Here is a 21,733-nt window from a genome sequence, read left to right as displayed (position 1 = left end):
CTGCAAATTTCTCGTAACAATTCTCAAAAATGGATGTTTATTTGTGTTGATATATAATGAAATTTAGGGATGATGTATTCTTTGGCTGAACTGTGAACCATAAATGCTGATTTGCTACAAAATAAATTACATATCCAGGAGACTTGTATCAGTAACTTATAAAAAATATAGTTTTGTAAGCACCCAAAACTTGTCAAAATTGCCTATTTCTCATGCAGTTGTACAATGAAATTAGAGAATGATTTTTCTGAATGAGAATAAGGCCTACTGGTCTTAAAAATTTAGAAGAGCACAACAAATTTTAAGCCTATAATTGATGATAACCGTACAAGTTTATCACAGTACTCATGAATGCTCGACAAGACTTGCAGTCAATCACTAATAAGACTGCAAGTATTGAATTGTTATTTACAACCACTTCATGGTACATAAACAATGCCCTATGGGTGACAGAACACTGGCTGGAATCAAACTAAATTTGGTATATTAGCATACTTGGTTAATGTTAGCAACTCATTATCATAGGAAAAGTCAATATGGGGCTGTGGATGGTCAAATTTATAAAGAAAATTCATAAAATATTATAGTGAAGCAATTAAGTTTTTTAAGTAAAGACGTGGATTTGAAGCTGTTATCAAAATTTTAGACACCTACATCATTATTCCTTTACCATTTGCATACTAGCAGTGTCAAACATTTTTCAGAAATCCTTAAACACTCTTAGACAAATTTCACTAAAAGACAACAGCATTGGTCCTCTTTGGAGAGATGGAATATCTACTGAATCTCACAAGTGCATTCAATCTGAAAGCTAGTTTACCATTTGCTACATGATGCAAAACAATTCTGCACCAGGTGTTTACAAATGACTCCTCCCATCTGTAGATGCTGCAGATACACTTTATTAGACCAAACAAGGTGGTGCAGTCGTTAGGAAAATGGACTCTCGTTCAGAAGGATGATGGTTAAAACCTGTGTCCAGACATCCTGATTTAGGTTTTCTGTGATTTCCCTAAATTACTTCTGGCAAATGCCAGAATGGTTCCTGTCAAAGGGTACGGCTGACTTCCTTCCCACCTTTTCCTAATCCAATGGAACTGATGACCTTGCTGTTTGGTCCCCCCACCCCCCCTCAAAACCAACCAACCACTTTATTAGGACCATTGCACTCAAGCCTTCAACCTTTTAAATGTTCTCTCTTCAAATGGAAACAGGAAATACAACTACTTTCAACAATTTACTAGCACTAGAAAAATCAGATTAAGTTTCTGAATGAGGTGTTTAAAAAAACTTTCTTAAAAACATTTGTCTACTATTTTTGTATTGCTCTTTCCTCCTCTTAAATGGAAAAGAATTTAAAAAGTGACTAACAACTGGCTTAAAGACTTCCTGTAAAATGAAAAGATTTCCTACTGAATTAGCATTCTTCAAAGACCACTACACTATCCTCTATTAAATGATGTACATAAAGCAGTATGTACAAGCTGCAGCACAAGACAAGCAAATGGCTAATGACAATTATGTGACATCATCTGCTAACAACACACAGGCAGTGTGGAGTATTATAACAGATGAAACAAATCACCTGCCTCTTGAAAATGAGAACACAGCTCCAATTCACAACTACTGATGAGGCACTAAGCCACTCCAAGTTGCATACATATTCAGTATCAAAGCAGCTACTGTAAACAAATTACTATAATGCTTCAACAAACCATTACACAATATACAAAGTAAAATAAAATCTTCCCTATCCACTACATTCCTTGCTCATGAATTCACTCTCATGCCATCCCCAGTTGACACTTGATGCGGTGGCTGATGGGAGCAACAATCAGTCATCGTACCCCGTCAACTTGGAGTACATTATTAAGCATTGAGTGTATTATTGAGCATGAAGAATCTAAAACATTGCTGTGGTCTGCAACTGATGGCATTCCTGATTTTACCATAAAGAACTGCAAAAATAAAATGGCTGTTCCACTTTCTAATGTGTCCATTTACCGAGAGCCTGAAATTAGCAAACATTATTTCACTCTTTACGAAAGGAAAGAAAATTATAGATCTGTATAATTATTGCCTGTGTTCTGGAAAGAATAGTTTGTCAAACAATACTCGATTTAATGGAAAGGAACACAGTTTGCTCTAATGCTTGGCACGATTTCAGGAAGACTAAATCTGCAACTACTGCTATATATAAGTCCAAATTCCACTCCTACTCAGAGAGAGAGAGAGAGAGAGAGAGAGAGAGAGAGAGAGAGAGAGAGAGAGAGAGAGAGAGAGAGAGAGAGAGAGAGAGAGAAACAACAAACTATAGGAACTGTCTAGATTTGTCAAAAGCATTTGACATCATGAAGTACAAAATACTATCAGAGAACATTACTTTTTGTTGTTGTTTTAGGGCGCAAAACTGCTACAGTCATAAGTGCCCACTCTGTGGTTTAGGGAAGGGTAAAAACCGAATGTGAAATCAGCAGCAATGGGAGCTAAACTCAAGGAGGAGGGAAACTAAAAATGGAAGGAAATCTTAGAAAACTACTACTGAAGGAGAGGGGGGTTGTATTCCCCATAGAGGAGCTTCAAATGACAAATGTCATCTCACTGACACAAACTCAAGGACGTGACTGGCTGAGCACGTCATCTGCTAAAAGGGAAGATGTTTCAGGCAACAATTGCAAACGGGTGCGTAGTGGGTTAAATAGGGACATTTCTGAATCCCTCCTCTGATACCTACCTACAACACATAATCTGGAACTCTGCATGATGGAAATGCATCAGGCAACAAATAGTCCTGATGTCCTCAATGACTTCCTTGAAGATGTCCGCATCAAAACTGATATCACTGACCACAAGGCAACAATTGAAAGAATGAATACCACAGTACGAAGAGCACCTAAAACAAGTATAAAGATTTATATGTTCTGCAAACTAGACAAAGTAGTAGTATCATATCTCGATGAGGAACTTTAAACTTTCAGCTCAAGACAGGAGTATGCAGAGGAACTATGGCTCAAGTTTAAAAGAATAGCTGGCCATGCACTGGACAGATATGTACCCAGTGGAACAGTTCATGATGGGATGGTACCCTCCATGGTATACAGTTGCTGTAAAGAAACTTCTAAGGATACAGACGACTGCATACCGAATACAGCAAAGCATAGGGCTACAGAGAAACGCTGAATGAAATGCACCTGGCTATCAAGAGAGCAATGTCTGAAGCCTGCAGAGACTAGTGTACCAGAATATTGCCAAAAAAAAAAAAAAAAAAAAAATTCACTAAACCCAAAGAAATTTCCATCATATGGAAAGACTGTTAGTGACACCCAGGTTAGTATCCAGTAACTCGTGGATGAGACAGAGACTGAAATTAAAATAAGCAAAGCAAAAGTAAAAATGCCTCACTCTCTTTCCAAATGCTACTTTACAAAAGAAAACTCAGGAGTGTTACTCCTATTTAACACTTGTACAACTAAAAAGATGAGTGAAATACACAATAATGTGAGCAGTGTTGAGAAACACTTGAAATTATTAAAACTGAACAAAGCTCCAGGGCCCAATGAAATCAGATTCTATACTGAATTTTTGGCTGAGTTAGCCCCTCAGGTAACTAAAATCTATCATAGATTCTACAAACAATAAACCCTGCCCAGTAATTGGAAAAAAGCACAGGTCACACTCATCTATAAGAAGTGATCCACAGTATTACTATCCAACATTATTCATGTTCATCTGTTGTACACTTTTAGAACATATTTTGAGCTGAAACATAATGAGCTATTTCGAACAGAATGCCAACCAGCACTGATCCCAAAAACATTGATCATGTGATACCCAATTTGCACTTGACTAACTGGAAACCATGGATCAAAGCAGTCAGGTATATGAAGTATTTCTAGATCTCCAAAAAGCATTTGACTCAGTACAACACCCACAATTGTTATCAAAAGTAGGAGTGTATGAGGTGTCAAGCAAAATCTGCAACCTTCCCCCCCTCCCCTCCCCCTCACTACATTGTCTTGGATGGAGTACCATCGACAGATATAGACATAACCTCAGGTGTACCTCAGAGAAGTATGTTGGGTCACTTGCTGTTCAGGCTGAATATTAATGACCTTACAGTCAATACTAATAGTAACCTTAGACTTTTTGCAGATGATGTTGCTATCTAGCACAAACAGTCAGTCAGATAGCCTGTCGATTTTAAAGTCCTTCATATCCTGGCAAAGTGCTTTAAATGTAAAACTGTGCACTTTAAAAAACACAGTATCCTATGACTAAAGTATCAACAAGGCACAATTTGAATAAACTATCGTGAGAAAGGCTACTTACAAAGTTTCAAGGATTGGCTTTAAATGATGGCTCTGGAAACATACCACAATCCCCTACATATTGCTCTAGTAGGGATTGTAATGACGAGATTAGATTAACTACAGCAAGCAGAGAGACATTTAAACAACCATTCTTTCCACTCTCAATAAGTGATTGGAATTGGGGGGGGGGGGGGGGGGGGACCTAAAAACTTGAACAATGGGATGTTTCCTCTGCCACACAGTTCACAGTGTGTTTGCAGAGTACAGATGCTGATGCAGAAAACACAGTCCTGTAGCACCAAATGCATCCACTTGAACTGGTTCAGATCATATCTTCCAAACAAAAAGTGCCAACAAAGCACAACCATCAAGAGGGTATTGAAACATTCTACTCTTATTGTAGAGCTATTGCACAGCATGTAAGATATAACCCACAGTTTGATACTCTTACTACTACTACTGGTCCTTCTATACATAAATAACCAACTGTTGAACATCAGAGATACCATCGTTACACTATTTCAGAGGATATCAATGTCCTCTTTAATAGAAAAAAATTTCAAGGCTTTGGAGATGTAATAAATGAACATACAGACTGATAAATTTTAAAACTTGCATCTAAGATCAGAAAAATTTAACCAGATATGTAGGTGGAATTCATGACTCAAACACTCCCAGATTAGAAACAAGATTTTAAGACCTGTGACTCCTGGGTAACTAACAATGGCAGACACATATCACCAAAAGAAATAGCTGCATACAGTATGCTACACACTACACATTCTTCTATATAGAATATGTCCAAAAACTGTGCTTTTCATACGACACCCAGTTTCATTCATGAGATAAGTAAGGTATTCACATTTGCGACAGAAATGCCTCCTAGCTCAGAAACTCAGGAGGAGAGCTCTGAATGTAATGCATAGGCTGAAGCCAATACACGTGTAGACCTCTCTTATAAAAATAAATTCTGTCTTGGCAGTGTTGACATACTGGAACTGTGCAAGTTTGTTAAAAATAATAATACTACAAGAAAATTCTGTATAAATGTGAATGTCAATGATCATGATGCAGAACTGAAAATGAACTTCCAGGTTAAACAACATATTCCTCTGCCCTTAAAAATTCACTATTTAACCAAGATATTCAACTACACAAGTTGGCAGCAGAAATGTTTTTGTTGTGGTCTTCAGTACTGCGGCTGGTTTGATGCAGCTCTCCATGCTACTCTATCCTGTGCAAGCTGCTTCATCTCCCAGTACCTACTGCTACCTACATCCTTCTGAATCTGCTTAGTGTATTCATCTCTTTGTCTCCCTCTACGATTTTTACCCTCCACACTGCCCCCCAATGCTAAATTTGTGATCCCTACACACGCGAGACAGATCCTACCAACAGATCCCTTCTTCTAGTCAAGTTGTGCCACAAACTTCTCTTCTTCCCAATCCTATTCAATAACTCCTTATTACCCACCTAATCTTCAACATTCTTCTGTAGCACCACATTTCGAAAGCTTCTATTCTCTTCTTGTCCAAACTATTTATCGTCCATGATTCACTTCCATACATGGCTACACTCCATACAAATACTTTCAGAAACGACTTCCTGACACTTAAATCTATATTCGATGTTAACAAATTTCTCTTCTTCAGAAATGCGATCCTTACCATTGCCAGGCTTTTTATATCTTCTACATTAAATTATCCTCGTTTTGCTTTTGTTGATGTTCATCTTATATCCTGTTTTCAAGACACTGTTCGTTCCGTTCAACTGCTCTTCCAGGTCCTTTGCTGTCTGACAGAATTACAATGTCATCGGCGAACCTCAAAGTTTTTATTTCTTCTCCATGGATTTTAATACCTACTCCGAATTTTTCTTTTGTTTCCTTTACTGCTTGCTCAATATACAGATTGAATAACATCAGGGATAGGCTACAACCCTGTCTCTTTCCATTCCGAACCACTGCTTCCCCCTCATGTTCCTCGACTCTTGTAACTGCCGTCTGGTTTCTGTACAAATTGTAAATAGACTTTCGCTCCCTGTATTTTACCCCTGCCACCTTTAAAATTTGAAGGAGAGTATTCCAGTCAACATTGTCAAAAACTTTCTCCAAGTCTACAAATGCTATAAACATAGGTTAGCCTTTCCTTATTCTTTCTTCTAAGATAAGTCGTAAGGTCAGTATTGCCTCACGTGTTCCAACATTTCTACGGAATCCAAACTGATCTTCCCCGAGGTCGGCATCTACCAGTTTTTCCATTCATCTGTAAAGAATTCGTGTTAGTATTTTGCAGCTGTGGCATATTAAACTGATAGTTCGGTAATTTTCACGTCTGTCAACACCTGCTTTCTTTGGGATTGGAATTATTATATTCTTCTTGAAGTCTGACGGTATTTTGCCTGTCTCGTACATCTTGCTCACCAGATGGTAGAGTCTTGTCAGGACTGGCTCTCCCAAGGCCGTCAATAGTTCTAATGGAATGTTGTCTACTCTCGGGACCTTGTTTCGACTCGGGTCTTTCAGTGCTTTGTAAAACTCTTCACGCAGTATCGTATCTCCCATTTCATCTTCATCTACATCCTCTTCCATTTCCATAATATTGTCGACAAGTACATCACCCTTGTATAGACCCTCTATATACTACTTCCACCTTTCTGCTTTTCCTTCTTTGCTTAGAACTGGGTTTTCATCTGAGCTCATGATATTCATACAAGTGGTTCTTTTTAATTTTCCTGTAGGCAGTATCTATCTTACCCCTAATGATATAAGCCTCTGCATCTCACATTTGTCCTCTAGCCATCCCTGCTTAGCCATTTTGCACTTCCTGTCGATCTCATTTTTTAGACGTTTGTATTCCTCTTTGCCTGCTTCACTTACTGCATTTTTGTATTCTCTCCTTTCATCAATTAAATTCAATATCTTTTCTGTTACCCAAGGATTTCTACTAGCCCTCGTCTTTTTACCTACTTGATCCTATGCTGCCTTCCCTACTTCATCTCTCAGAGCTACCCATTCTTCTTCTACTGTACTTCTTTCCCCCCATTGCTGTCAATTGTTCCCTTATGCTCTCCCTGAAACTCTGTACAACCTCTGGTTTAGTCAGTTTATCCAGGTCCCATTTCCTTAAATTCCCACCTTTTTGCAGTTTCTTCAGTTTTAATCTACAGTTCATAACCAATAGATTGTGGCCAGAGTCCACTTCTGCCCCTGGAAATGTCTTACAGCAGAAATAAATATAGAATGTGAAATCTGTGATCTTGTTTAATGAACGTGTTAAAAGCCAAATTGCTTTAATTGGTCATGCTGTATCAGAATTTTTGACTCATGTGCATTCAAACAAGTACAAAATCAAATGTGGGACTGATTTTTGTAAAAGAAATAAGCATTAACATAAAATATGTGGAAAAAAAAACTGTTGTTTCAATCATATCATACCACTATCCACAACATCTACGTAGGACATGTTTATTATCATATTGTACATGTCTTGTAGGAGGATGACTCAAAGGACCAATACACATATTTAGGCATAAATATTGACCTTTGGAGCACTATCAAAGAACAGTGTGATTGTCTTCGGACAGTTTTCATAGACCCAAGCAAATTTCTATGTGAAAACTACTTAGGATGGCATGCATTTAAACAGGTTAAGGTCTGTCACTCAGCAGAACATATGCAAAATAATCAGAAGCAATGGAAACTAATATGGCCTGACTTTTTTTTTTTGGGGGGGGGGGGGGGAGAATCAATAGCTGCAGCTAGTGGTGTGAGCTGGGTATATTACCAGTGCAAGGGAACTCATAAAATGGGAATATTGCCGGGAATATTTCTTTGGCCTGGGAAGGTCCCCAAAAATTCAGAGTTCTTGCAGATTTTGAATGTTTTAACACTTATTGACAGTAAAAGAACCTTAAAACTAGGTTAACTAAGTAAATTCATACATTTTAATCCAAGACTTACCATTCCATGCATAATTTCCATGCAAATTCCATGCACAATATCATTTACCGAAGTCTAGCAGAAAGAATAATTTAAAATATTCACTAAGCCAACTATTTTTAGCAAGTTGAAACCCCACATTTCTCTGAATGAAACCTAAACTTACAAAACATTTCTCTGGAGGCATAATTCTCAATCAGCCGTCACCGGTCATATTTTTTAATTTTTCCAAACAAATGACCAGAGGTGTTTACTTTCAGAATTCAAAGACTCCTCATTTCCTGCGACGAATTATGATTTATAAATTTATTTTCTGAAATGCCACTATAACTTTTAGAATTTTTTAATTAATATTTTACCATGTCCTATGTCAATAAAATCACTTGTATTTTCAAGTAAATCATAAATTTGGCCAGTTTATTCACATAATTCCCCCCCCCCCCCCCCCCCCCCCCCGAAATGCCATTTTCAATTACTAATTTTTACAAAATTTGCACGAGTTTAAAATAAACTTTATAGCATAAAATATCTCTAACACTGACAGGAAACTTAAATTGAATAAACAAACTTCCCTGTGTATTTTAGTAACTTTTATTACTCACTAGATGGCAGTTCTAGGAAATGTAAGAGTTGTAAATTTCGACACTTGGCAGTTCTAGAGCTAATTCCTTGATATTTAAAACACCGAAAAGCAAAAAATATGTTAATTTTTAACAAGGAAGTTAAGTCCAGATCCATATAAACCTATCCAAATATTTTATTTATAATTTAAAATGGAAAGTAAGAGTGCTCAAATAAGAAAAGTATTAAAATTAAGAAAAACCAATTAAGTTGATCATAACCATGTTTTAGGCCTTAGGAGTAATTTAATTACAATAAGCTGTAATGGGGAAATTCAGTTCTTACAAGACAAAAGAGGCCATATTTCCCTGCCCCCTTGAAAACTGCATCACTGCAGCTTTCAGAGAAACACCCATATTGCTTACTCAGTTGATAGTTGTGCTTGGAAGTTAAAGAACCAGTTTCATTAGAACTTAGTGAGGGATAAGAGTGTGAAATTATAACATTTCCAAGTGACAAGTGAATCAAACAACTTTGAGTAGGCCTGCTTCCTGTTTTGTTCATTGTTGTGTTTTCATTCACTGTTGCAAAACGGTCAAGAAAAAAGTGGTAGTTTGGGACTTCTTTAATATTAAAGGAAAAGGCGTTTGTAAGTATTGTACTCAAGAATACAAGCAAGGTAATTCAGTTAAAATGGAAAATTGCATAAAAATGTATCAAACGCCCTGCAGGATTGAAACATATTCTCACTATCAATAAACTAACACTTAGACCATCAACCAAAATGGACATCAATCAAGCACTGACAGTGGATGCATATTCAAATGTAGGCCAGACTACCCAAGGTGAAGCTTTTGTAACCTCGGCTGGTTAGGTTCAGCTACATCTCCTTTCAAGTCACCAACACCACCTCCACCATAGCCTTGGCCAAGTCCCCTATCTGAACACTCTTGCAGTTTGGGATCTGGTACTATACCAATTTACAACCCAGGTTCATCAAGAGGAATAACTGCATTTTTGGATCACATGGATAACCAAACAAATGTAAGTTTAAATCACTTAAGGCCAACTATTTTTTGGTATGAAAATGGGTAGTTCATAGTAGTCCTTTTTGTAGCCTATTATATTGTAGGCCTCAATTGCTATTGTGATGCTAAACAGTAAGAATGTTGTATGTATTCCACTGTATTAAGAAGGAAAATTACTGACCAACAGCCAAACTGGAAACTCTAGTCTTTTTCCTTAGAAGAGATATATTAGCATCTCCTAGCCTAATATTTCCCACCATTTAAATATCACAAAAACAAAAGTAGGTTAGTTATAGTTTGTAAAACAAAAGTTTTGTTAACAAAAGTAGGTTAGTTTTTCTGACTGAACTTTCATGCTATTAGAATATGGCTTTACAATTCCTTTGAAAAAATAACTATTTTCGCATTTAGGAGTAGTAGGCCTAGGTTGCAACTGCTCCCTCAAATCTCAAAACAGTTTACAATGAAGTGTGTTATGCCATTTCTCAAAAGCAATAAAAACTATTTAGGTGGCACAAGTCAATAGTTTTTATTCTTTGTTGTGGCTTTTATATAATGGTTCATTGCCACTATTTTTTTTTTTTTTTCTGCGCAAGGTGCTGAACCAATCCTTAGCTGAAGCAGTTTTTGTAAGTGGATCCCCATACCTTTGATATAGCGCCCACTGTGGATGGATTTTTTCCAAAAATTGAGGACCTGCATATAAGTTACCATCAAGATTTCTAATGTCTACAACTTATTTTTAGGGTCAGTATAAAGAAATTAAAGAAGAAATTACAAAAATAATTCAGGAAACAAAAAATTTACATCTTCAATGTCATGGCTGGAGTAATACCAGAAACTAGTCTATAATTAATTTTGTGATTTCGTAGGCAGAACCATTTTTTATAGATTTAAAAATGATAAAAACTGAGAGACATAACACTGAATACCCAGCAGAGATCATTAGATCTGTCATTAAGAAGTATGGTCCTGATAAGTTTTTGGTGCTTATTGGCAACAAGGTTCTGAACATGAAGGCAGCCTTAACACTGTTAAAGAAAAGTATCCTCATATAGTTCCTTTAGTCTCCATTGCTCACTTTCTCCATTTACTGTGTGCTGACATCTTAGGATGCCAGACTGTTCAAAGTTTCTTTGCAGAGGTGATAACTTTAGTAAAAACTGTCAAAAACAGTCACAAATTGAAAGCTTTGTTCAATGAAATTTCTTCTGAGAAAAAGCTCAAAGACTGAATATATCTGAAGTTACCTAGGCAGACCACATGGAACATGGAGCACTAGCAATCAACCAAAGTGGTCCTCCAAACATTGACAGTCAATGAAAAGGCTTCTCGAGACCCATCCATTAAAAGGAAACAATGTTTTGGGTTAGAATAGAAAAGAAGATAAATTTGCTGAAACCAACTGTTGATCTTACCACATACATTGAATCAAATGACCCACAAATACATAGAGTGGTCAGGAAATTAAATGAACTAGAGAAAAATATGAAGGAAAACTTACCAACTTCACACATGCAAAAATCCAAAGAAAAGAGTAATGGAGAAGTTCATCAAGAGAGAAAATTTTGACACTGAACCAATCCATCTCACAGAATTTATGTTGGACCCTAAAATGCAGGAAACTTTACTGAACCCTACAGTACTACTACACGCCCTAGGTTTTGTTTGCGATTGTGCTCAGCATATGGGTTTGGTCATCTTAAAAGTAAGAGCAAGTTTCGCTGACTACTGGCAAGGAAGGCTTATTCTAGAGAAAGTTTCTTGGGGAGGGATGGGCGAAAAGGATAAAATTATCAGGCCTCTGTCATGGTGGAGGGGCTTGAGAGGTACTTGTGACTTGGCAAATATAGGCATAGGAATATTGGGGACACCAGTAACTTGGGCTGCCACAGAGCATGCATTCAGTAAATTTTCTTGGTTGCATCTCAAGAAAAGAACCAACTTTTCTTCTGAGGCGAGCAGCGAAACTGACATTTCTTTCTTACAACTGGAAGCTCATGAATACTCCACCTCCAAAAGAGACGAAGGAAGCATGCAAGCAGAAGTCAACCCAGTGGAAACAGGAGGACAGGAAGAAGATGAAGAAATCCTCCAGACTGAAGAAGATGACAGGATCAAGTAAGTAACTGTATCAATGACTATGGGTTTTTTTTTAAGAGGAGAAGGATCAAGACGATTTAATGGACATTGAGAGTGACAGTGACTAGCGGACTTCAGAAAAGACTGAATGTGGAAAGTAAATATGCTGTATTAAACCATTTGCCTTTTAGTAGTTTTAATTTGATTTTTATAACATTTTACATTCTGGTTATTTTTCTGATGTTTTTATTCAATTATAATATTTCTTGAAATATAAGACTGTTCGCATTACACACACACACACACACAAACACACACACACACACACACACACACACACAATTACCACATTGACCCATTAATGTGAGCAATTCCATTTTTTTTAATTATAATTTCCCAGGAATTTTATTTAGTTATAATTTTATCTTAAAATATATTTCCATTTTTGACTGATTTAACCATATAATTATTGCTTTTACTTATTGACAGTTTTTGGAGCTATTTTGCAAATTAATTATAAATTCCCAGTAATTTATGAATTTTGGGAATATTGCCAGCAATATTCCCAGGGCATATTTCTTTGATTTCAAATTCCCAGGAATTTTACTACGCTAGCTGCAGCTGAAGAAGCAAAAGCCACGCAATGAAGGAGGGACTACAGAATAGGCTCTCAGAACACAGCCCACAACATGTAAACCAGCAACAGAAAAGTTACATAAAAGTATTACATTGGAATATTAAATACAACTGTGCTATGTATCAGTGAACATGGGCTAACAAAGTCAGATAGCTAACTTGACAATAAAGGACTATATCTTACCCAGTTACTTCTGCAGAGCTAAACTTAAAGGTGGTGGATTTTCCTCATACATTAAATAGGAAAGCCCCTAAAGACTGCAAATACTACATGTGAAGATTACCCACAGCTAGGGAAAAAGACTGAAATTAATGGTGCAATGATAGATAACTTTAAGATTGTTTTGCGTTTAATATACCAAGCTGCAAGATTAGCATCTTTCTGGAACAAAAGCTGCCAATATATTAAGAATGAATACGAAGAAAAACATCATTACATGTGGAAACTTCAATACTGACATCGGAAAAGGATCAAAAGCAAGAGGAAATTTCGAGGAATTATTAGTACAATATACAATATGGAGGCAACAATACCTGCAGCTAGACAAGTGACTTCTCAAAGTCAGACAGTTATTGAAATCATCATTAATAATACTGGTAGGCGTAACTATGCTAGCTGTAGTCCAAACAGAAATATCTGATCATCAGCAACAGCTGATCTGCTTCTGCAGTAAGGCAATAATGTCAGAACCAAAACAATCAATCAAAGAAATCGGTGAACAAAATATTAAATTCTACAGTAAAATATTATGCAGGGACACCTCGAATGAAACCCTACAGGTGCGGAATGTAAAGGAAGAGTATGATTCATTTATTACAATTATTGGTCACCATTTAAATGTAGCTTTCCCAAAATAAAGAGACAAGAAAAGTTGTGGGATCTGACAGAGTGAATTACCAATGAAATAAGGTAAGTGCAGAGGAAGCTGCATGATTTGAGTTGGAGGGGTGAAGCTGAAAATTGTAAAATACTACAAAGAAGTATTGAAAAATAAGGGAGGCAAAAGCGAGAGCAATAGATTTCATAATGCTGAACTCAAAAAATGAGGCAAAGGCAGCCTGGAATGTAATTAATGATGAAAGAAAGAAAGAAAGAAACAGATATCAGGTCAAAATGAAAATAGACCATACAGTGGTTACAGATGGCAGAGAAATAGCTAACATACTCAATGATAACTATATAATTGCGGTAGAGAACTTAACTTTGCAGAGTAGTAGTCAGCAAAAAATGGTTACTAAGTTATTAAAAAATTAAGCACAAGTCACAGAAGATGAACTGAGAAAAACTGTACAAAAACTGACGTCCAAGAAATCAGCTGGTACTGATTAAACATGGAACCATATCATAAAGCAAGTGAGCAAATAATCTCACCACTGCTGGACATAGAAAACAGCTCTTTCGGAGATGGAATTTTTCCAAGTAAACTGAACATAAGCAGGATATCACCAGTGTACAAGAAAGAGGATAGGGATGACCATAACAATTACAGCCAGTTTCACTGATATCAGGTTTCTCAAAAATCCTGGAAATGCTTACATATAATAGATTAGTTTATTACCGGAACAACACAACACTCTTATACTTTCACCGCATTGTTTCAGAAAGAGTACATCTATGGAACCAGCAAATGCCAGTCTGACAGAATATATTATACAGTCCTTAGACGAGGAAAAAGTTGTTTCTGTAATGTCTATGGATCTCTTCAAAGCTTTTAACACTAGTGACCATGACATACTGATAAGAAAAATGGAAAACTATGGTATTTGAGGGCAAGCAGGCGAGAGGATAGAATCATACTTATGCAACAGGAAACAATATGTATCGATAAGGATTGCATATCAGTCAGAAACCAAAGCTGTCAAATATGGTGTTCCACAGGGATCTGTAATGGGGCCACTGTCGATTAATCTGTTTATCAATGACATAGGTGTTGAACAGAAAGAGAAGAAAATATTGTAGGCAGATGACATGATAATACTGAACAACGGCTGGAATTTGGTACAGCTTAAAGAAGAGCATAGATATCTGCATACGCCACAGTTCAGTGGCTCCTGGAAATGGACTTGTTATAAGCCTAAAAGAAGACAATTTATGTACTGTTCACAAATAAAGAGGTTGGGCACATGTGTTTAGAGGTGGATAAAACAAAGCTGGAAGAAGTAGAATCTACTAGACTCTTAGGTATTATTGTAGATAACAAGCTGAAATGGAAACAACATATTAATTCTTTCTAAGGTAAGAAACTCAGAACCATCATATTCCTAATGAGGCAACTATCATAGTATGCAGACAAACAGCTTCTGTGCACAGTACACCATGGACTCTTCAAACCATACATGCAGTATGGAGAGAGAGAGAGTGTGGAAAAACTCAAACATTCAAGAAACAAAAAGGGCGTTCATGTTACAAAGAAAGCAGTCAGGATCATATTATTACATCCTTGCACATATATAAAACAGTACTACATGTCACAGAAGATAGTGCAGTGCACACTACAAATGCGGAGGAAGAGTGACGTACAAAGCATACCCCACTGACTGAAAATGGATGAAAAATCACCCCAATACTCAGGTATCAGTTTACTATCAAGTCTGCCCTAAAAAGACTGAGTGACAATGTGTGTGACACCAAGTTTTCAAAGACTATCTCGTGGAAAACGAATTTTACAGTGTTGATGAGTATTTATCACATTAAATGTGTACATAATGAAAAATCCAGTAGGGAATGTAACAACATTGTGAAAAGGAAACTTGCCACTCAACATCTCCGCTATATGGTGAGTGGCAACTTTCTTTCCATAATATTGTTAAATTTGTATGTATTGTTACTTATTCAGAATGAAGTTAAAATATGAGAAAAACGGTTAGGAAGTGTGTGATAATGAATGTTTTCTAATTCTGACATGTCTTATATTACATGCACATTCACTGTGCATCATGTAATCCTACAGGATCAAATAAAATTCAATTCAATTAATTCTATTAGCACAATCACAGCATTAACAATTACAGCTCATGTAGAGCACACTATCATTTCATTACATCAATTTTTGCTACTGTACTGGAGACACAACCCACACTTCTTTAGGCCTAAATATCTTTAGTATACAGGGATATGTTAGTTAACAAGTTAAACTGTAGCTTCGTCCACTGATGGCACGCCTGACACCTTGTTATGGTGCTAAAAGACAAATAATGAAGACCTAAGATAGTAGAGGCATTATTTTCTGATTGAATGTGGAAAAACTATCATACAATTAACACCATTTCATTGTGTATTGTGAGCTCAATGAGGAAAAACAATATGGTAAACCTGCCGAGTACTAAGTTTGTATCTCCCAACGTAATAAAAAATTATTGGAAACCATTACCTAGTCTGTAAAAAACGGTTCCTCTGTTGTAATATGCAACTGCTAGGTCAGGATCGATTGCTATTGCTTTGTCATAATCTTCTATTGCTCCATCAAAGTTCACTTGCAAATATCTTATATGTCCCCTGTTGTTGTAAGCTAATGCTGCATCCTTCCTGTAGACAAATATATGATTTACGAGCGACCTATTAGCACTGGAACAACACGAACACAACAAACTTTAAAAATTTTAGTAGAGTTTCGAAAAGAGTGCAGGAACAACACAGCGGTGAAATTCACAGGCGTTGACGCTGACTTAAGAATGTCTACCGTTATCTTCTAAGAGCACGTACTATATATTACATCTGCACACTTGTTTCTCGTACTTTTTTAGTTGACAAAGAGTTTCATACCCCCTTAAATTTTCAGCATCTATGAGGTCGGTTAATTCCATTTCAAGCTGGCGGCGTTCATTTGTGCTTGTCATTTTCAAAATCACGAGAACTAGTGAAAGGGTTGAAATTATAATACTGACAAAAAGTGGGGACAGAAAGTTATCTACGAGATAGCAATTGCATCACACACCAATGCTTATCTGTGAAAACAATTGCTACTAATGTGGAAACGAAGCAAATACGTACATTGTTTATCACAGCTACACCGACATCGCGCATTGACTAACATGCAAATCGGATATTAAGCGTCAAATGTCACTGTGTTTAGGCATCGTTCAGTAGTCTCAGAAGTCGACAGTAGCGCCGAAGTTTAGCAAGTAACAGCAAATCTGCGAAATTTTGTTATCGGATCAGCTGTTCCACTATGAATACCGCACATTTTCTACTCAAGTATTCCAAAGATATTGCTGTTTTACTATGACAGATGACTCGTAGTAGGACGGGAGATTTTGTCATCACTGTACTGCGAGTCTGCGCTTGCGTTAGTAGTGAAATGGTACAGACAGTACGGGCAGTGCAGCAAAGCCAGGGAATCTGTCATACTGTCAAAGTGTGTTGGTAATGGTGGCGAAGCACATCTGACGTTAAGGAGTATGCGACGTGAGTTCCATATACGTCAACGATCAGGAGCAGAAGTGTCCAAGAATCTGGTGGTTAAATCACGCAGCACATCGCACAGAAAGGAACATCGCTAAATAATGTCTTCACCCAGTGCAGGCAAAAGGCGAATCGACACAGACATTATTAAACTTATAGAAAGTAAATTGGAGGTAACGTTCCTGTCAGGTCTGAATGAATTTTGTGTTAAATTTAATGGGCCGAAAGGAACACCGTACGAAGGTGGAATATGGAATGTACGTGTTCACTTACCTGAACAGTATCCTTTTAAGTCGCCTTCAATCGGTTTCATGAATAAAATTTATCATCCAAATGTAGATGAATCGTCCGGGACAGTCTGTCTGGATGTAATTAATCAGGCATGGACAGCTCTTTATGACTTGTCAAATATATTCGAGTCATTTTTGCCCCAGTTGCTCGCGTATCCCAACCCAACAGATCCTTTGAATTCTGATGCAGCTGCCTTGTATTTACACAAACCAGATGATTATAAGAAGAAAGTGCAAGAATATGTTCAGAAATATGCTGCAAAACATGTATTTAAAGATCAGGACAGTAATGATGATTCATCTGATTCTGAATCATCCATGACTGACAACACAGAGGACGAACTGAGAGATATGGACTTATGACATTCATATTTGTTAGGTTTCAAGAACTTTCTATGGAACTTTTGTTACGTAGTTTAGTCATCTCTGTTTCGGAAAAAAAACTGAGCGTAAGATGTGATACTTCAAGAAAACGCTAGATGTCACTGTGTTACTTAATACGATGGAAAACTAGTCGACTTTATTCTTCGACTTAACGTGTGTTAAACATCGATAAACAAGAGTGCGGCGGGGTTTTCTAATTGCGGGGCCCCAGTGAACTTGTAAAAACCGGTGTAAATTTGTGTCCTATAAAACAAGACGCGGCTGAACGTGTTCGGCGTTCCTGTCAGGAGCCTTCTGAGAAGTAAGTGTCACCGTATTGTATTAGACAAATGTTTCATTGTAAGTATAAATTAGTTTTGGCTTTCTGTATTTCTATTTGTATAAAATTTATAGCTAAGACTTAGTTATTGATCACTTAGCAAAAAAAAAAATGTATTGCTTTTTCAAAACTGTGTGACTTACTGTACGCACGTAAGCTTTAGATTCGTAAAAGTACTTTTTCATCTATTTTCGTATGTCCTCCAACAATACTCCTTATACAAAATTATAGATTTATGGTACAAATTTATGTGTACATGTGACCGCGTAAGATTCATTTTATCTTGGGAACCTGTGGCCTCAAGGGGCTGTTATATACTTTACGTCCAGTAGCCTCCAGGACTATACTGTTTTTACGAACATGAAATGCATTGGCTATAGTATTTGGCGTATGTTGCAGCTAATGAAATTGTGGGTTTTCGGTAATATCACTTTTGAAATACTATAAAGATAAGTAAGCATTACAGGGTGATATAGCATAAACTGTCATTTCGCTAAGAGGCTCACGGAACTTACCTCTGAATTCGCCGGTAAACTGGGCGCAACAGGTGGTTGTCACGTCAATGTGAGGCGATGAGATTGCACATGATCTTTACGTATGGATAGTAAACATTTTGTAGTAAATGGGAAATGGACTTTCGTTCTTTGACGTAGTAAGATATACATTTCCTGCTAGTATAAATTCTGTAACCTGCCACTTTTATAAAGTGATAATATCCAGGTACAGAAACTAATGTATTTCCCAACCATTGTAACTCATGTGCTTACTGACTCATGCAGGAACCAAAATTTCTAAGCATTTCTTAATTCTTCGCAAAACTTCGGGAGAACGTCAAAAATTGGAAAGGAAGATTTCTTACATTTTAAATTATATTATCCGTGATTGGCTTATGCTTAGATTTCATTTCAGTCACGGGTTAGATATAGGAAAATTAAAATCTGAATGTTAGGAAAATTTGGCGTATCTAATTCTGTTTTGTAACATTTCTTGTCTTGTCATTTTTTTTCTGGCTTTTAAAGTGACTTTATCAGTCTGTACCTTAGTTTAGTTATTGAAACAATTCTGAGTAAAGAATTTCTTGGCATATCTCAAGCATACAAAAATGTGACGCATAGTGAATTTCGTCATGATTGGTTTACTGACAGTGAAGCTTAAAATATGCTACGTGTGAACATTGAAGAAATTTCATATCTTTCACTTATCGAATACACAGTTACTTTCAAAAAAGAATGGACTGAAGTGATTCTAAAATTGTAGGCATATATCCTAATGGTATTGGTTGTAAAGTTCAATATATTACAATTACAGGAGCTTACATATGGAATGATTATTAAAATAAACAGTTGCAGCGACTGACCTTCGGCATTAAATACAGAAGCGGAAGGTCCGGCGTCATGTGAACATATATGGTTTTTTTTTATATATCACTGTGTTGCTGTGCAGTGAAGTATGCTGACCATCATCCTGCTGTATCCTGGTTTTTTAATGCTGTCAGGTTTGCGAAAATGTCCAGGATTTGAGGATTTTAACTGGCAAGGATTTTTTGAATTTTAGACCTATATTCTGCATCACGTTCTTGAACATTCTTGCTACCGTGCATCTCAGCCGACACTTGGAGCAAGCGGAGACGTGGGCGTGGCTACCGGCGTGCTTTAACGTCTCAAGTCATTCAGCAACTCAACATAGGCAGCGTTAATGTTATTTTCGTGTGTGAAATAACTTGTTTACATGTTTTTATCATTTTGTCCTTTTTTGTCTCGTCATTTAGCAGTTTGCAAAAGAAAGGGTGTGTTTGCTTTAATACCATCATCTGCCAAAGAATTGCTAAGCAGAATAAAAGAAATAACAGTATTCAGGTAATAAAATTCTTCTGAATCGCTGACAATTTTTATGATTCTAGTATCAAGTACTTAGTAGTGGAGAAACAGTTTTGATAGTCAGTGAGGTTCGGTGGACAAATTTACGAGCCGAAATTGCCTGGTCCGATTTAGAAGAGAATGCACAAACAGTTAATAGAATTATGAGAGTCCATAATATTAATGATCTATTTGGTGAATGTTTGTTGTCGAATCAGATAAGAGACCAAAGTGTAAGTTGTGGATGAAGTACTGGGAAAACACCATACACGATTGAAAAGAACTGGAAAGCAACTTTGAAGACGCCCTTTTTCAACCAATCTCGTCGGATCAGTTCCCTCTTTTTCGTTTTTTTCTGTTGCTGGCAAACTATAGCTAATATATTTGCTGCACACGCCTTCTTTGCTGTCTTAGACATCTTAGCCTTGTCAAATCGCGTTGTCAACTGACAATTTTTTGTCAATGTCATTGCTAGTTGAGATCGCTTCAATATATTTAGGGTTTGACAAACTAGTAATGTCAGTAAATATTGAACGTGTGCCTGCTCCTATAGTAAATTCATTGAGATTATGTTCGACGACAAGCAAAATTTTCTGACACAAACAAAATCTGGGATTTGTCTTGGCTGTTTTGGAGGTAACAAGGCCAAGAAAAGCCGAGAGAAAGCTGTGGGCAAAGAAGTGGTTTTCATGCTAAGAAAGAAAGTAAGCCATGCTGTTTCTTAAGGAGCTGGGAGCCAATGATTTTCTTAATTATCTAGGAATGGATGGAACACGGTTTTCGGAGTCGCTGATTATCACGAAACTATTGTTAACGAAAAGCAATACAGTGACGAGAGAAGCCGTAAACTGGGAAGAGAGGGCGTTTGCCACATTACGGTTTCTATCCAATGCGAGACGTTAAAAGGATCTCAGATTCACAGTTATTATCCAAAATAATAACTGAAACCTGGAACATGATACGTAATTGGTTGAGGAAATACCGGGTGATCAAAAAGTCAGTATAAATTTGAAAGATTGATAAACAACGGAATAATGTAGATAGAGAGGTAAAAATTGACACACTTGCTTGGAATGACATGGGGTTTTATTAGACCCACCCCATATTGCTAGACGCATGAAAGATCTCTTGCGCGCGTCGTTTGGTGGTGATCGTGTGCTCAGCCGCCACTTTCGTCATGCTTGGCCTCCCAGGTCCCCAGACCTCAGTCCGTGCGATTATTGGCTTTGGGGTTACCTGAAGTCGCAAGTGTATCGTGATTGACCGACATCTCTGGGGATGCTGAAAGACGGCATCAGACGCCAATGCCTCACCATAACTCCGGACATGATTTGCAGTGCTGTCCACAACATTATTCCTCGACTGCGGCCATTGTTAAGGAACGATGGTGGACATATTGAGCGTTGCTTGTAAAGAACATCATCTTTGCTTTGTGTTACTTTGTTATATTATTTATTGCTATTCTGATCAGATGAAGCGCCATTTGTCGGACATTTTTTGAACGTTTGTATTTTTTTTCCTAATAAAACCCCCATGTCATTCGTAGCACGTGTCAATTTGTACCTCTCTATCTACATTATTCCGTGATTTATTCAGTTTTCCAATTTATACTGACGTTTTGATCACCCGGTATATAAAGGGAAACAAAAGATATTCAAGTAAAAAGTATACTGCATTTATAGCGTAAATAGTTGTAATAAACAAAAGTAATGAAAGAAACAGAAGATTCCTCTTTCGAAACTCTCTCATAACACTTACCTCCCTCGCTATCTGCCACTCTAGCCATTTGTTTTGAACAGCGTATATTTCCGCGCTCGGAATCTGCTGACACTCTGGAAGTTGAGGGGACAGCGCTACATGCGGCACAGTTTGTTGAGTGAAGTGATGGAAGCTGTCTGATGGTCACACTCAACCAACCGCCCGAC

At 37.1% G+C, this 21,733-nt stretch overlaps 3 protein-coding genes across 6 annotated transcripts in view; 2 read left to right on the top strand and 1 right to left on the bottom strand.

Annotated features, from left to right (window-relative positions):
* Positions 1 to 16,631, bottom strand: part of LOC126335302 (TPR repeat-containing protein RHE_CH03534.1-like) — a 53,649-nt gene extending 37,018 nt beyond the window's left edge. Inside the window, exons 1-3 of one of the 2 annotated variants that reach the window (XM_049998408.1) lie at positions 16,549 to 16,631; positions 16,294 to 16,411; positions 15,929 to 16,122 (exon numbers count right to left, since the gene is read on the bottom strand). In XM_049998408.1, the coding sequence (XP_049854365.1) occupies positions 15,929 to 16,122; positions 16,294 to 16,411; positions 16,549 to 16,591 (355 nt within the window). In that variant the 5' untranslated portion in view covers positions 16,592 to 16,631. The remainder of the gene's footprint in view (positions 1 to 15,928; positions 16,123 to 16,293; positions 16,412 to 16,548) is intronic. The other variant, XM_049998409.1, reaches the window with a different exon arrangement.
* Positions 16,632 to 16,847: 216 nt separating this feature from the next.
* Positions 16,848 to 21,733, top strand: part of LOC126335297 (CD109 antigen-like) — a 460,905-nt gene continuing 456,019 nt past the window's right edge. The window contains exon 1 of one of the 3 annotated variants that reach the window (XM_049998397.1): positions 16,848 to 17,934. The gene's annotated coding sequence lies outside the window, so the exon portion shown is untranslated. The remainder of the gene's footprint in view (positions 17,935 to 21,733) is intronic. The other 2 variants (XM_049998400.1, XM_049998393.1) reach the window with 2 other exon arrangements.
* LOC126335301 (ubiquitin-conjugating enzyme E2 H-like) lies at positions 17,061 to 17,874 on the top strand. Its single transcript, XM_049998406.1, has one exon. The coding sequence runs from the start codon at positions 17,061 to 17,063 to the stop codon at positions 17,610 to 17,612; it is 552 nt and encodes a 183-aa protein (XP_049854363.1). The 3' UTR covers positions 17,613 to 17,874.

Source organism: Schistocerca gregaria, chromosome 2 (assembly GCF_023897955.1).
Source record: "Schistocerca gregaria isolate iqSchGreg1 chromosome 2, iqSchGreg1.2, whole genome shotgun sequence".
In the NCBI taxonomy this organism is placed as follows: Eukaryota; Metazoa; Arthropoda; class Insecta; order Orthoptera; family Acrididae; genus Schistocerca; species Schistocerca gregaria.
Note: the sequence above shows the minus strand (reverse complement) of the source record. Positions and strands in the feature narration are given on the sequence as shown.